At 39.3% G+C, this 14,096-nt stretch overlaps 1 protein-coding gene across 1 annotated transcript in view; it reads right to left on the bottom strand.

Annotated features, from left to right (window-relative positions):
* CEP295 (centrosomal protein 295) overlaps nucleotides 1-14,096 on the bottom strand; it is a 1,096,927-nt gene that overhangs the window by 59,678 nt on the left and 1,023,153 nt on the right. The window contains exons 2-6 of the mRNA XM_050758898.1: nucleotides 10,638-10,715; nucleotides 5,738-5,871; nucleotides 4,755-4,955; nucleotides 3,534-3,658; nucleotides 2,705-2,798 (exon numbers count right to left, since the gene is read on the bottom strand). Coding sequence (XP_050614855.1) covers nucleotides 2,705-2,798; nucleotides 3,534-3,658; nucleotides 4,755-4,955; nucleotides 5,738-5,860 — 543 coding nt within the window. The 5' untranslated portion in view covers nucleotides 5,861-5,871; nucleotides 10,638-10,715. The remainder of the gene's footprint in view (nucleotides 1-2,704; nucleotides 2,799-3,533; nucleotides 3,659-4,754; nucleotides 4,956-5,737; nucleotides 5,872-10,637; nucleotides 10,716-14,096) is intronic.

Here is a 14,096-nt window from a genome sequence, read left to right as displayed (position 1 = left end):
GATCCTGTCTCAAACAACAACAACAAAAAAGGTATAAGCAAGGGAAGAATAAAACAAAGCTCATTTTTCTCTTGCATCTGGTATAGATATATGAGAAGTCTTCATGGCATCTCAGGGTTTTCAATACAAACTTCATTCTTTAACAGACCTATGAAAAGACTGTGGTTGTTTACATTTCTAGACTTTAGTACATAAGTAGTTAACTTTAACAGTTAGCAAGAACTCTGAAGAAGTATATTCATGGGAAGCTAAGTGTCGCAGTAAAAAGATCATTAGTTTTATAGAATTTGACGTTGACATAAACTCTGGTTCTCGCACTTACCTATTAAAGGACTTTGGTTACGTTACTTAAACTCTGACCTTCAATTTTCATCATTTGTTACATGGAAATATCTAACATGCAGGGCTAATGTGATTAAATTAGATACGAATAAAAAAACCTGACACAATTAAATTCTTATGTACACAAGAAGTATCAATTCTCTTCACCATGTAAACAGCTCTCTCAAAAAATAATATTTTCTTAAATTAACTAAGGAAATACCTTGGTTTGAGAAGACTAAATAGTCTAGGTTTATTTCCTCAGGCTTCTCAGCATTTATATTTTTATCTGCTTGAAGAAACAGTGATACAGATGCATCTATATCCTGTGTATGTGACACAGTGTTCTTATATGGTGCATTTCCCTGGCCCCCAAATACCCCACAACCTAGTTTTTCCCAAACCACAATCCTGTCCCTCCCTTCTATGTGATAAATTCACAACCATCTCAAGACATTCAGAAACACTGCCTTATCCCAAATACCTTTATAGGCTTGGGTAATGGATTTTTCTAAAATAATGCCTTTTAGTGAAACAAGAATGCAGTCACCCAGATCTTATTTATAAGTACCATTTCTCCACTAAAAAGAATCAGGGGTCTTTGGAGATACCAGATACGGGACAGAGTAAATTAAGCCAAGGTCATTTGCTGAGCCACAGAGCAAGGAAGTGCTCATGGAGTCACGGGGATGCAAGAAACAACTTCAAGACTCTCCTGCTGACCAAATTTCAGATATTACAAACATCAGTGAGAAGAAAAACAATAATGACTACAATTGAACTATGTAATATTGAGTAAAAAACCTCCACAAGTTAACAGTGATAGTCACAAAAGAGAAAGGAAAAAAAAAAGCCCATTTACCACCAATGGCATTGATTATTACACCAACTCTTCACTCTGAAAACTGGCAGAGGGAAAAATGAGGAATATGTCCTGTTTTCTTAAAAGGAACTAGGCTGGGTGCAGTGGCTCACACCTGTAATCCTAGCACTTTGGAAGGCTGAGGTGGATGGATCATCTGAGGTCAGGAGTTCGAGACCAGCCTGGCCAACATGGTGAAACCTCGTCTCTACTAAAAACACAAAAAGTAGCTGGGCATGGTGGCGGGTGCCTATAATCCCAGCTACCTAGGAGGCTGAGGCAGGAGAATCGCTAGAACCCGGGAGGTGGAGGCTGCAGTGAGCCAAGACTGCACCACTGCATTCCAGCCTGGGTAACAGAGTAAGACTCTGTCTCAAAAGAAAAAAAGAACTAAATAGTTCATGCCCACTGATATAATTCATGCTTGTCAAAGCACTTACCGAGTTTTGTTTGCTTTTTATAAATTTTTGACTTTGGCTTGTTATAAATACTAAGAATTAGTACAAAGATAATCAAAAGGCATCATGGATAATATATTGCCTGGCTTTTATCGTGTCACTTTGTACTGAGGGAGTGACTGAAATACGACTTTTACGTCTCAATTTTGTTGGATCAAATGTTACACGGTAGATAGCTCAACGTAAAAACGCAGGAAGTCTGACAAACTGAAAGGCCTAAGAAGTGAATATCTGCTACTTACGTTTATACAGAATATACTTGTATGTACAACTATATTAGACATCCCTGTATTTGTGGGTTTACTTCTACTTAATTTTTCAGGTAAAAATAACTAGGTAATTTTGACAATCATCCAAATAGCCATTTCAATAACTGTAACAAGCTAATGTGGAGAACAAATATTTTGAAAATTTTCTGCTTTAATTATTTTTTTAAAACAAGCTTCAAATCACAAAAGCACACATTTTACTCCCATAAAAAATAGATCCCTCTTTGTAATTTATAACATTGTTTTCCTCTTTTCTTTTTAAAAATCACACCTGGATACTTTATAATCTTATGCATATTTATTAACTTAACTGAAACTTAATTTATCTGTAAAATATTGACCATTTAAAATAAGCCAAACTCAGAGTGTGGGAAAGTCTAGAGGACAAATAGTCTAGTTTTTTCCCCCAATAAATAAATAAAGGGTATTTTTTCAAAAGGCAGAATTATTAAAAGTTTTTTCGAAACCAAAACCATTATAGTTTTCCAAACAACAAAATTTTTTTGATATCATTGAGGAAGGGTGAACAAATACTGGGTATTAAATAATATTGGAAACAATATTAGTATTATACTAAGAAAAAAGTCCTTATACATCAGAGATACACACTAAAGTATTTACAGGTGAAATGATATCTAGAATTATTTTAAAATACTTGATATATTCCTGTAAAAGTTTTTAATTGTACAAGACGACTTGTACAATTAAGTTTAAGTGGTAGTCATTCTGACCTCCAGTGAATTATAACAGTGAAGAAGAATCATGACCTAGTTCCTCTTAATACTCGAACTCACCTCAAAAAGAGTTGGAGGAGGAGGTGGCAGACTTGTAATTTTGGCTGATCTCTCTTTTTCCACAAGCAGTGCTTCCTTTCGAGCTTTTATATGCCTTAAGAAACAAGAGATATCATCAATTAATCTACCAGTGATAATATTACAGTACAACTCTCTGGGTTAAAAATATACAAGTCATAGGCTCAAGAAATCCTCTAGTCTGATTCCACAGCCTCAGTAAGCTTTACATGTGTAAAGAGTCTGTACACATGTTAAGAAAATGTTTAGAAATTGAGAGAGGCCTATCTAAAGACAGAAAGCTCTATGTTGGGGACCAACCCAAGAAACTTACAATGTTCTTTAGAGTGAAAAAAAACCCAGAAATTTTGTTAAAAATGGCCATTGCTAACTAGTAACAGGGCCCTTAATTTTTTACTTTCCTTCACTCATATTTCCTGTGAATGGCCCTTTAATTTTTACAACATGCAAAAAATACTGATGACTTCCAGAGTCTACAACCTTTTTTAATGTTATTAATCACATCAATTTTTATTTCATGTTTACATCAGAGACAGACATTGGTTAACATGCATTCTGAACTAGCCATACATTTCTTCAGAAACTTAGTAACTGCTGCTGAACTCAAACTACAACTAGAAAAGAAAGCTCATTAGTTATTATGTTCACCTAAGCAAATCACTCCCTCCCCAGCATTATTTTTAAATCGTTTAACAAATGCAATGAATATGCTACTGTGATGTTTAATATTTGCTTACACAGTATCCTAGGTATCCTCTACTTTCAACCATGTTAGTTTCAGTTGAGATTATAGTAAAAATTATTGCTTTACCAGGTTTTTTGTTTCATTAATATTTCTTTTTTATTTTTCTGTACTTTCAGGGCTTCTTTATGCCTCAAATCTGCTTTTCTTTTCCTTTCTGCTGCCTGCTGTGCCAGAGCATCCAAATCAGGTTCCTAAAAATATACATTACTTAAAATGTCATGTTAAACAAGAATAACAGAAATGTATCTTGTATGATGTCAGAAGTGATTTATCAATTTTGTCATCTTCTGTCTACAAACTATAGCAGTGTTTCCCAGAGCATGATAACAGCACCACTGATGATATGCCATATTAGGGGGGACAAACACAAACATTTTAATGTAAAGTTAATGCAATCAATTAACCTATTATTACAAAAATATAAATAGGATATCGAACTACTTAGGACATGGTTAAAGTAAGTAATAAAAGAGTCCATCTAAATTAAAATGTCAAATATATAGTGATATGGGTAGTTTCCCAATAAGGGCAAAAATTGTGAAGATGGTATTCAAATGACAGAGGTTTGGGAAACACTGCACTAAGGCACGAAGTGAATGTGGCACACATAAAACCACAAAAATCTGAGTCAGAACTTAACGGCTATTACTAAAAACACAGGCTAAAACCAAGCACCATGAAACAGACTGCCACAATCTTTAAGATAGTTTCTTCCTCACTAGTTGTTATCAAAGATTTACTTTTTTTGTAATTAGCCTGTTTATTGTATGTGACTGATTCTGGGACTGTAGTATTTCCACATCATAAATCACAATAAATCAAAATAATGGGGCAGACTTACCATGAGTTTCTGAAAGTCATCAAAAAATGTTTGCTATTAGTAAATGAAATCCAAATGTATATACATTCAAACTACATGTTTAAGGGAAATATACTGAAATGAGAAATCTGAATTCGCCCCACCAAATCTCTCTAAAATGCCTGAGATGGACAACAACTTCTGATTCAGAAGATTATTATTTCCCCAGATAGAGGAGTACTGGAAGAGAATAATGCTAATTTAAACATCATAGGAAGACCAATTTTGTTTGACATGGATTTTACTTGAAATAACTCTTAGTAAGAAATGAGCCTATTATTCACAAATTCCATTAAATTTATAAAAAAAGCTCAAGCTGCCCCAAAGAAATTCAATACATGAAAATGTTATCAGAAAAGCATTCAACAACTATAATTTACTTTTGACTAATATTACTGCCACAACTGGGTAGTCAAATAAGATCTCACATTTTCTTTGGCCTGTCGATGTCCCTCTCCCATACTTCTCAAACTTGCCAAATACAGTTTTTCCAAGTTCTGTATTTTCTGAGTTTGTGATTCTTCCCATTCTGCCCTTAGCTCCTCTGCCAAACGTGTAAATTGTTGATTTCTCCTCTGTTTTATGTCTTCTCTTATCTGTAAGGCGATATCTCTTTCTTGTTCTCGAACCTAAAGAATGCGTATTTAACAGGTTATATGAAAGGAAGTTCACTTAAACTTTTTTGAAAAGCTATTTGGAAACAGGAACTCAAATGAATTCTCTTAAGTCTGTCAACTCTCCTTGATACTCATCTTGTATTAGATAAGGACTATTTAAAGCAGAAAATCTGAGTGAATGTACAAAAAGTAAAAATCTCAAGACTATATCTAATGTCTCCTAACTGATAGCTTTTATTCAGCACCCACTCCCCAAAGGACTGCCATTATCACTCTAATAACCTATAAAAGCTAAAGTGATAAATATGATTCAACAAAATCTATAGCCCAGAGTATAGATAGAGCCAGGTGAGAACTCCATTTCTGTTGTACATCATCTCTGATTCTAGACAGAACGGTACCTGAAACATACTTCACCAAGACTTTAAAAACACTTCTAGAAAACGGTTATCTACAATTTCCTGATAAATTTGTTTCAGCAGCTAATAATCTTTCCAATTAGTGTTCTTCAGTCATTTAAGCTTCCTGTTATCAATTAGACCATTTTTAAAAAAGATAAAGAGCAATTTTCAATATTTGAGTCAAATAATACCTATCTTCCAACTCTTCTACAATCTGCTTACCATCTCAGCCTGTTTTTCAAGTGTTCCAAAACTAGTTAATACCGAAGAACCAGGGCTCTTGCATACCCAGACGAGGTTTTTAAATATAACATTTAGAACATTCTAATGTAAAAGAATACAAGTAATTTGAGGAAGAAAGGAATTTAAAACTTTATTCCAAATAAGTCATACCTGTAGCAATCTTAGTTTTCGTCTTCTTTCATAATCTTCCTTCAAAATGAAGGCTTCCTCATTAGGACTCAATCTCAGCTTGCGAGCATTCACAACTTTTCTTTTCATTTCTGTGTACTTCATGTATGACAACTCTGAATTTAAAAAGGAAAATGTCTATAAAAATAATGTAACATTAAAATAGGGCAGCAAAGATTAGAATTTTGTTGTTTTGTTTTTTTTTTGAGACAGTCTCACTCTGTCACCCAGGTTGGAGTGCAGTGGTATGATCTCAGCTTACTGTAACCTCTGCCTCCCGCTTTCAAGCAATTCTCATGCCTCAGCCTCCAGGGTAGCTGGGATTACAGGTGCCCGCCACTATGCCTGGCTAATTTTTGTATTTTTAGTAGAGATGGGGTTTCACCATGTTGGCCAGGATGGCTCGAACTTCTGGCCTCCAGTGATCCACCTGCCTCGGCTTTCCAAAGTGCTGGGATTACAGGCATGAGCCACCATGTCTGGCGGGAATAATTTTTAAAATTCGTGTTAATATTTTTGATATTTAAAGGTTTATATACATGCAAGGAAAATTTGAGTAAATGAAGTCCAACTTATTTACAAACAGCAATTATAAATTCACACTTAGATCAGTGATACTCAGAAGGGTGGGAACGGGGAAATGAAGACTGAATCAGAATTACTCAGGAAAGTTTTCTCCCGTCTATAGCAGATTGTCTACCTTGCGTATCTGGACCTGACTTATTGCTGGGTAGCATTTCCAGAGGTTACTGAGCTTAAATGTGAAAAAGCACAAAGACCTAAAAAGATGTTAGCATAGAATAAATGTTTTCAAAACTACAATTTGATACTTTAGAACTTTTATAACTTGTTCATAACTAGCAAAGTTGCTACAATTTCAAGGGTTCTTCGTTCCTAGATTCAGCTCCCAGTCTACTGTATATAACTTGATCACCAAGCGTCATTGTTGCCTCATGAAATCACATCAATCCCATGTTCTATATTCTACAGTAAACAATTCTTCAATAATTATAGTGATGCAAGTTTTACATGAATGACCTGCTCGGCGGTATCAAGTGTTTAGGTTTCCAGATCTATTATTCTTTTCCTTTTTTGAGATGGAGTCTCATTCTGTTGCCCAGGTTGGAGTGCAATGATACGATCTCGGCTCACCACAACCTCTGTCTCCTGAGTTCAAGTGATTCTCCTGCCTCAGCCTCCTGAGTAGCTGGGATTACAGGCATGCGCCACCACACCCAACTAATTTTTGTATTTTTAGCAGAGACAGGATTTTACCATGTTGGCCAGGCTGGCCTCGAACTCCTGACCTAAAGTGATCCACCTGCCTCGGCCTCCCCAGTTACTGGGATTATAGGTGTGAGCCACCACGCCCGGCCCAGATCTATTCTTCTGTTGCTACTGTTCACACCCGGTGTTCTCTGTCTCCTCCCTAGGTTATAACATGCTTCTTTTTGGGGGAACGAGACAGAAAGAAATGGAATAAATATGAGAATCTATAGTTCTATAATTTGAATACCCACCTCAGGTAATTCTGATATTAACTGACTCCCATTACTGCCATTTCCAAAAAATTAGACACTTTACATCAGTACACGACCATTTTATCTGAGACAAGTCAACATTTCTCAGGTCTCCCTCACAACGACCAGGCAGGCAATCTGTTACTGAATATTTACATCTTTCTGAAGCTGGCTTAAGCCCTCCTTCTTCTACGAAGCTGTCCTCTGATAATTCCTGTTCCAATTTCCCACTCCTGATTTGCCCACCTCTAATACATTATTACCTGTACATTCAGATGTGGACAAATTTTATGGTGTCTTGGTATTATCTCCTGTAGTTTTTCACAAATTACAGTTTGCTCTTTCTAGTTAGATTCCTAACAACTGAAGGACAGTGGTTATGGGTTTTTTAATAAAAATTTTAATATTCAATTAAATTTAATAAATAACTACCAGGTAATATTTCACATACTATGGATGGACAATGTTTTCAACCAGGTGTAAACACAATGGGGCTAGGAGACTGTGGGGTTACCTAACAGGGACTAATACCTTTCCAGTGACTTCTCCATCAGAATGTAAGCTCATGAGGGCAGAATGGACTTATTCACCATTTTATGTCCATAGCCTAAAAACAGTGTCTCGCCCATAGGTATTCAGTAAGTGTGTTGATTGACTGAATGACTCAATAAGTTAATTCATGTAAAGTGCTACAGAGCTATACGTAATCATCACTATTTTCAATAAGACTCTAATGCCAAAAAGGAGGAACTGCTTGCATTAAAAAATCTTTTAATGCATCCTACTCATCTAATATTCACACGGCTTTGGTAAAGGTAACTAAAGTACTGATTATATTTTTCATGCTATACATGAAGAAACAAGGTCTCTTGGGTTAAAGGACTTTCCCTGAGTCACAACATCTGGTGGCAGAGCCAAGGGAAGAATCTGGTTTCCTTATTCCAAATGGCTCCTAACTTTCCAACACACAAAAACGTGGGGTGGCGAAAATTTTATTTAAGCTGTGGTTGAGAGTGAGACTTTAAAAAACAGAAAAGAATTTAACAAAGAAGAAAAAGGAACAAGATTAATCCTCACAATGTATCTTTATTATTTTGTCTGAAGGTCTAAGAATTCACTCATATTTAAATAATTAAGACTAATTCCTAATGAATCTCATAGACATAATATCACTGAATTTTTAAAAAGCCAGACGCAAAAGAGTACAATAAAATTGATTTATATAAAGTTCAAAAACAAGCAGAACTAATCCATGAGAGGTAAAAATAAAGTTGCCTTACTGGAGGTTACTGACTCGGAGATGGCACAAAGAAGCTTGCTGGGGTACTGAAAATATTCTATATTTTGATCTGTATGATGGTTTACACAGGTGTATACGTATGTAAAAATTCCTCAAATGGTATACCCAGATTTGTGTGTTTTATTCTTCTACTTTAATATACGAGGAAAAAACCCTAATATTTCAGATTTTGAATATTCATTACTTCATCTCAGAGGATTATCGAAAAACATACATACATTTTATTATTTTTAAGCTCCTAAAATGCGATAGAATAACTGTTTCCTCTTGTGTATAATTTTTAAATTTTTAAAACTTTTTATTTGGAAATTTCAGGCTTAGAATTCCCATTTGCCCTTTCAAAATCTGAATATTAACACTGGCACAATATTTTTTACAGTATTCAATTTCTGTCAATTATCACACTAATGTCTGTTTTCTGGACCAGGAGCCAATCCAAGGATAACACATTGCATTTGTTGCTGTATAACTGTGGGTCATCTAAAAAGCAGATGCTAAGATGGGAGTCAACCTGCAAATATTTTCAGACTTCAATGTAAGTGTGACACTGAACGGAGGGAAGTAACAATGGGTAGACCCCTCTTAGCCATGCACTATAAGAAAGGTTCAGCAAGACCTGTGGGAGATCCTCAGGAACAGGCCTGCCACTGTCAGTGGCTAGGAGCAGCCCATGGGAAGCATGGCCTCAGTGCAAATGGAGATTTCAGAATGCAGGGGATTAAGATATGTGAGTTACATTCTCATAATGCCAACGTTATTATGTCTCCCTTAATCTGGGACAGTTTCTCAGTTTGTCTTCAAGACCTTGTCATTTTTGAAAATACTGGCCAAGTACTTTGTTGAATGTCCCTCCATTTAGATTTGTCTAATATTCTATGATTAAACTGAGGTTATGTATTTTTTGGCAAGAACACCACAGAATTGATTACGCACCTTTCTCAGTGCACTGCTATCAAGAGGTAAATGATGCTGAATTTTGGTCACTTGGTTAAGATAATGTCCACCAAGTTTCTCCTCTGTAGTTATTACTTTTCCTTTATAAGTATCTCATGAAGACAGAGTGGAGGCTACAGAAACACGCTTTTCATCATACTTTTGCCCAATGACTTTAGTGTCCACTGATGACTTGTCTGAAACAACTACTGTTGTGTTTACCAAATAGTATTATTTCCATTATTCCTTCTACAATTATCAATCGGAGTCCTGCTGTAAGAAAGTTTTCCCTGCTGCCCCATTTACTTGTTTATTAATTATTTATTCTTAGTAACACGGATTTTTAAATTCTACATTTTATTACTATCCAACATTGAAGATGATACTATTTATCTTGCAAGATGTCGTCCTGAGGATTAAATGGCTCCTGGTACATAGTAATCACAAAATTAACACTAAACTTGGAAGATCTGAGTTCAAGACCCAACACTGACACTCATTAGCAGGAAGATACTAGCCAAGTCATTTAAGTCGCTTTGTTCTCGTTTTCTTAAACTGTATAAAGGGAATAATAATATCTGCCCCAACAGGTTTGTTCCGACGTGATTTAGCGTGAAGTCTTCAAATACACTCTAAGTATTAAGGACTCAAAAGTTCACCATTGTTTTAAAAGCTGAGTTTGGGACACGATTGAATAACTGAGAGATTAATGTGGCAGACACCAAAAGAGAGCGCGCTCTCTGCATGAAACGATTCCAGGGAAGGCTCTTAACAACTACCAGGTGGCAGGCCATGGCCGCGGGTGATCTGGGGGAAGCGCCCCTCCCCCGGCACGGAAGCGCCGGGACAGGAGAGGCTGCGGGGAAGCTCGCGCGACTAGACCCTAGGAGAGCGCGCAAAGCCTCTCGCACTGAGCTGCCGGGTCTGGACCGGACACTCCTTACAGCCGCCAGCCCGACCGCGGGAAGGGCCCACGGCCTGCGGAGTCTGAGAAACGCGGGCCGTACCTGCGTTCGCAACAAGGCGCCTTCCTGGGATCCCCTTCCTTCGGAGCACAATCCCAGCTCCTGGGCCTCGGGGAGCCGCGCTCCTACGGGGCGACTGGGAAGCCGGCGCGTCCATCACTCACCTGAGAACCCGGAGCCTGGACACAGTAACCGCAGCTCAGAGCCAGCCGGCCTGGTAAGCTCCTGCCCATCAGCTGCCCAGCAGCCGTTTCTGCGCCTGCGGGAGAGCCATCGCCGAGCCGCCGTCACTTCCGTCATTCAAACCGCCCGCCAATGGCGGGACTAAACCGCGGGAATAGGCCCGGTCCCGCCTTCCTCGGGGGCAGCCTGGAAGGCCGCGCGGTGTTAAAACCCTGCGCCCCGCGCACGCGCACAGGCACGCGTCAGTCCCAGCCTGCGTAGGGGCCCATTATTTGTCACACCTGTTGGGCTTTGACGTTTTCCCCCCTGCGCCGCTCTCGGTGACTCGCGCCTGTAATCCCAGCACTTTGGGAGGCCGAGGCGGGGGGGATCACTTGAGCCCAAGAGTTCAAGACCAAGTCTTTTTAAAAACATGGTGAAGGCCGGGCGTGGTGGCTCACGCCTGTAGTCTCAGCACTTTGGGAGGCTGAGGCGGGCGGATCACAAGGTCAGGAGATCGAGACCATCCTGGCTAAGACGGTGAAACCCTGTCTCTGCTAAAAATGCAAAAAAAAAATTAGCCGGGCGTGGTGGCAGGCGCCTGTAGTCCCAGCTACTTGGGAGGCTGAGGCAGGAGAATGGCGTGAACCCAGGAGGCGGAGGTTGTAGTGAGCCGAGATCGAGATCGCGCCACTGCATTCCAGCCTGGGCGACAGAGACTCCGTCTCAAAAAAACAAAAAAACCATGGTGAAACCTCATCTTTACAAAAAATACAGCAACAACAAAAATTAGCCAGGCGTGGTGGTGGGCGCCTGTAATCCTAGCTACTGGGGAGGCTGAGGCAGGAGAATCGCTTGAACCCAGGAGGCGGAGATTGCAGTGAGCCGAGATCTCGCCAGTACTGCACTCCAGCCTGGGCGACAGAGCCAAAGCCTGCCTTAAAAAGTGCAGAGCCATGAGGGTGACTTTTGTTTTAAGGCCCCATCATGAAGGTATCTTGGGATATGCATCCTTTTCTGTACTGACTACAGAATTCATTGGTACTATTATGTGCAGTTAATGTCTTATAGCTTTCATTTAAGGCCTCCAGCTCATAACAACAATGAGCCTTTATGTTACTCTGTGCCTCCAGAGGTCCAGCGCACGGAGAGCACCTCACGGATTTATCTGCTGTAAATAACCAATAATCAGGTGATGAGCACAGGTTAATATTTATTGAGTATCTGTTATGTGCAGAGTACATTATGTTAGGTGCAGGGGAGACAAGGGTGAATGGATTACGATGCCTGTACTAGATTTTGCAGTCTGGGTCATGGGGGTTAAACATATCAGGAATCGAAGGATTAAAAATGGGGGATGGGGATGGGAAGTTGCTGACACGATCAGATCTGGCTGCACTGTGGAGAAAAGGTCAGAGGGAGTGAAGACAGAAGGCCGGATACTACTGCAGGAAGTGAAAGAGAATAGCAGTGAGAATGGAGAGAAGTGGGTAGATTGAATAGGAAGCCAGACATCAGGAATTGGTGGTTACCTGGTTATGGGAGGCAAAAGAGGAGAAAACAAGGGTGATGCTCAAGTCCCAGATACCTAGCACCTGGGTAGATAGTGATAACATCCTCCTGGAACACACAGGAAGAGAACCAGGAGGGAGAAGTAATGAGTTACACTTTGAATATTTTGACTTTGAGCTGTTTATGAGATATCTAGACAAAGGATGCATTTCAGAAACTTAGCACACAAAATTAGCAGTACTTGACAAACAATTGCATGTGAGATTGAGAGAAATGGGAAAGTGAAGTTAATTTCATACGCCACTAGCTTGGGTAGCAGTGTTGATTCTTGATTGTAAAGGGAGAAATCAAAAATGGGAGTTAAGTGGGCAAGGTGATGAGCCAAGCTCTGTGTATATTGAACTTCATGTGCCTGTAGAACATCCAGTGATGTACTATAAGCAGATGAATACATTGGTAGATACCCCACAGAAAGAACTAGGCTAAGCATAAAGGAATTTCCTTGTTATATGAGTAATAACAAAAGCCAGCAGAATGGATGAGATCACTTAGGGAGAATTTGCAGAGTGAGAAGAGCAATGAGCAAAGAACCAAACTCTGAGGAACACCAAAACTTAAAGGGATGGAGTTGGAGGAAGGAACTGTCAAGTACGGGAAGAAATAATGTGATTCCATCTCAGATTTACAGATCAGGATACTGAGTTGCAGAGAGGTTCAGCAACTTGGCCAAGGGCACATTTAAGTCAAGGGTGAACCAGGACTAGAATTCACGTTTCCCTCCCAAATATTAGAGTTCTTCTCAGCGTCTCTCCCCGTTTCCTGTCACATTTATCTTGAAGAATAATTATATTCATTTTAAACATTTTTCAGCATCCTCCATATAGACACAGAGATATTCTTCCACACCCAATAAAACATGTGCATATTATTTCATGCCTTGGGCTAAGTTTAGGGCCTGGACATGGGTTCCTGTACATGCTGCCCCATGGCACTTAGGAGTTCTTATTGAAATGAGCTGTTTATAGGGCTCTCTATTGATTACATTCTAAGTTCCTTGAGAATGAGGAGTGCACTTTGTTCAGTTGCCTGGCATAAATGAACAAAGCTGAATAGATGAACAAATTATATGCTTCACTTCCTCAACCTGCATCCTGGGCAGAAATTCTACACTTGGAGATTTTGAATCGAGGCTTGTTCTGTTTTTAATAGAAGGCAGTGAGGAATCAAAGCCCTAGTGGGCTTAGAGTCAGAGCATCTGGCTTAGCATTACCACAGATACTTTGTAGCCATGGGACCTCGATCAATTGCTGCCAACCAAACCAACCTGGAATGTCCAACATGGGTCACTTACTATGGCTGGCAGTTGATATTGGCTGGCAGCTGAGAGCTCAGCTGGAACTGTTGACTGGAGTGTCCACTCATGTGGACATCTCTATGTAGATTGGACATCTCACTCCATGGTGGCTGGTTTGGAGAGGCAGCATCTTAAGAGTGACCGTTCGCAGAGAAAGAAAGTGGAAACTGCAAGTCCTTTAAACGGTGAGGCAGAGAATGAGTTGTAGTAAGTTGTACCACATTTTATGGGTTAAGTAACATGGAGCCAGCCCAGATTCAAGTGACAGGGAAATGAACTCTGTCTCTCAATGGAGGCAGTGACAAAGAATTTGTAGCCATCTTAATCCACCACTATTTCTTAGTAATATTTCATCTCCCCTCTCTATAGGGTGGTTGTGAGACTCAAAAGGCATGAATCATATGAGAGCACTTTGTAAACTCTAGAGGGGTATACACATACTAGGTAGTTTAGCAGTTATTTTATTTTTTTTTCTGTCCAGCACCTTTCTCTCCTCCTCTGGTACAGACCCAGACCTCTAGGCCACAGGTAGGCATATGACACAGACTGGACAAATCGCAGTTCTTGTTTCCATTGCCATTGTGACCAAAGGAGG

This window comes from Macaca thibetana, chromosome 14 (genome assembly GCF_024542745.1).
Source record: "Macaca thibetana thibetana isolate TM-01 chromosome 14, ASM2454274v1, whole genome shotgun sequence".
NCBI classification, from domain to species: domain Eukaryota; kingdom Metazoa; phylum Chordata; class Mammalia; order Primates; family Cercopithecidae; genus Macaca; species Macaca thibetana.
This window is presented reverse-complemented; position numbering and strand designations above follow the sequence as displayed.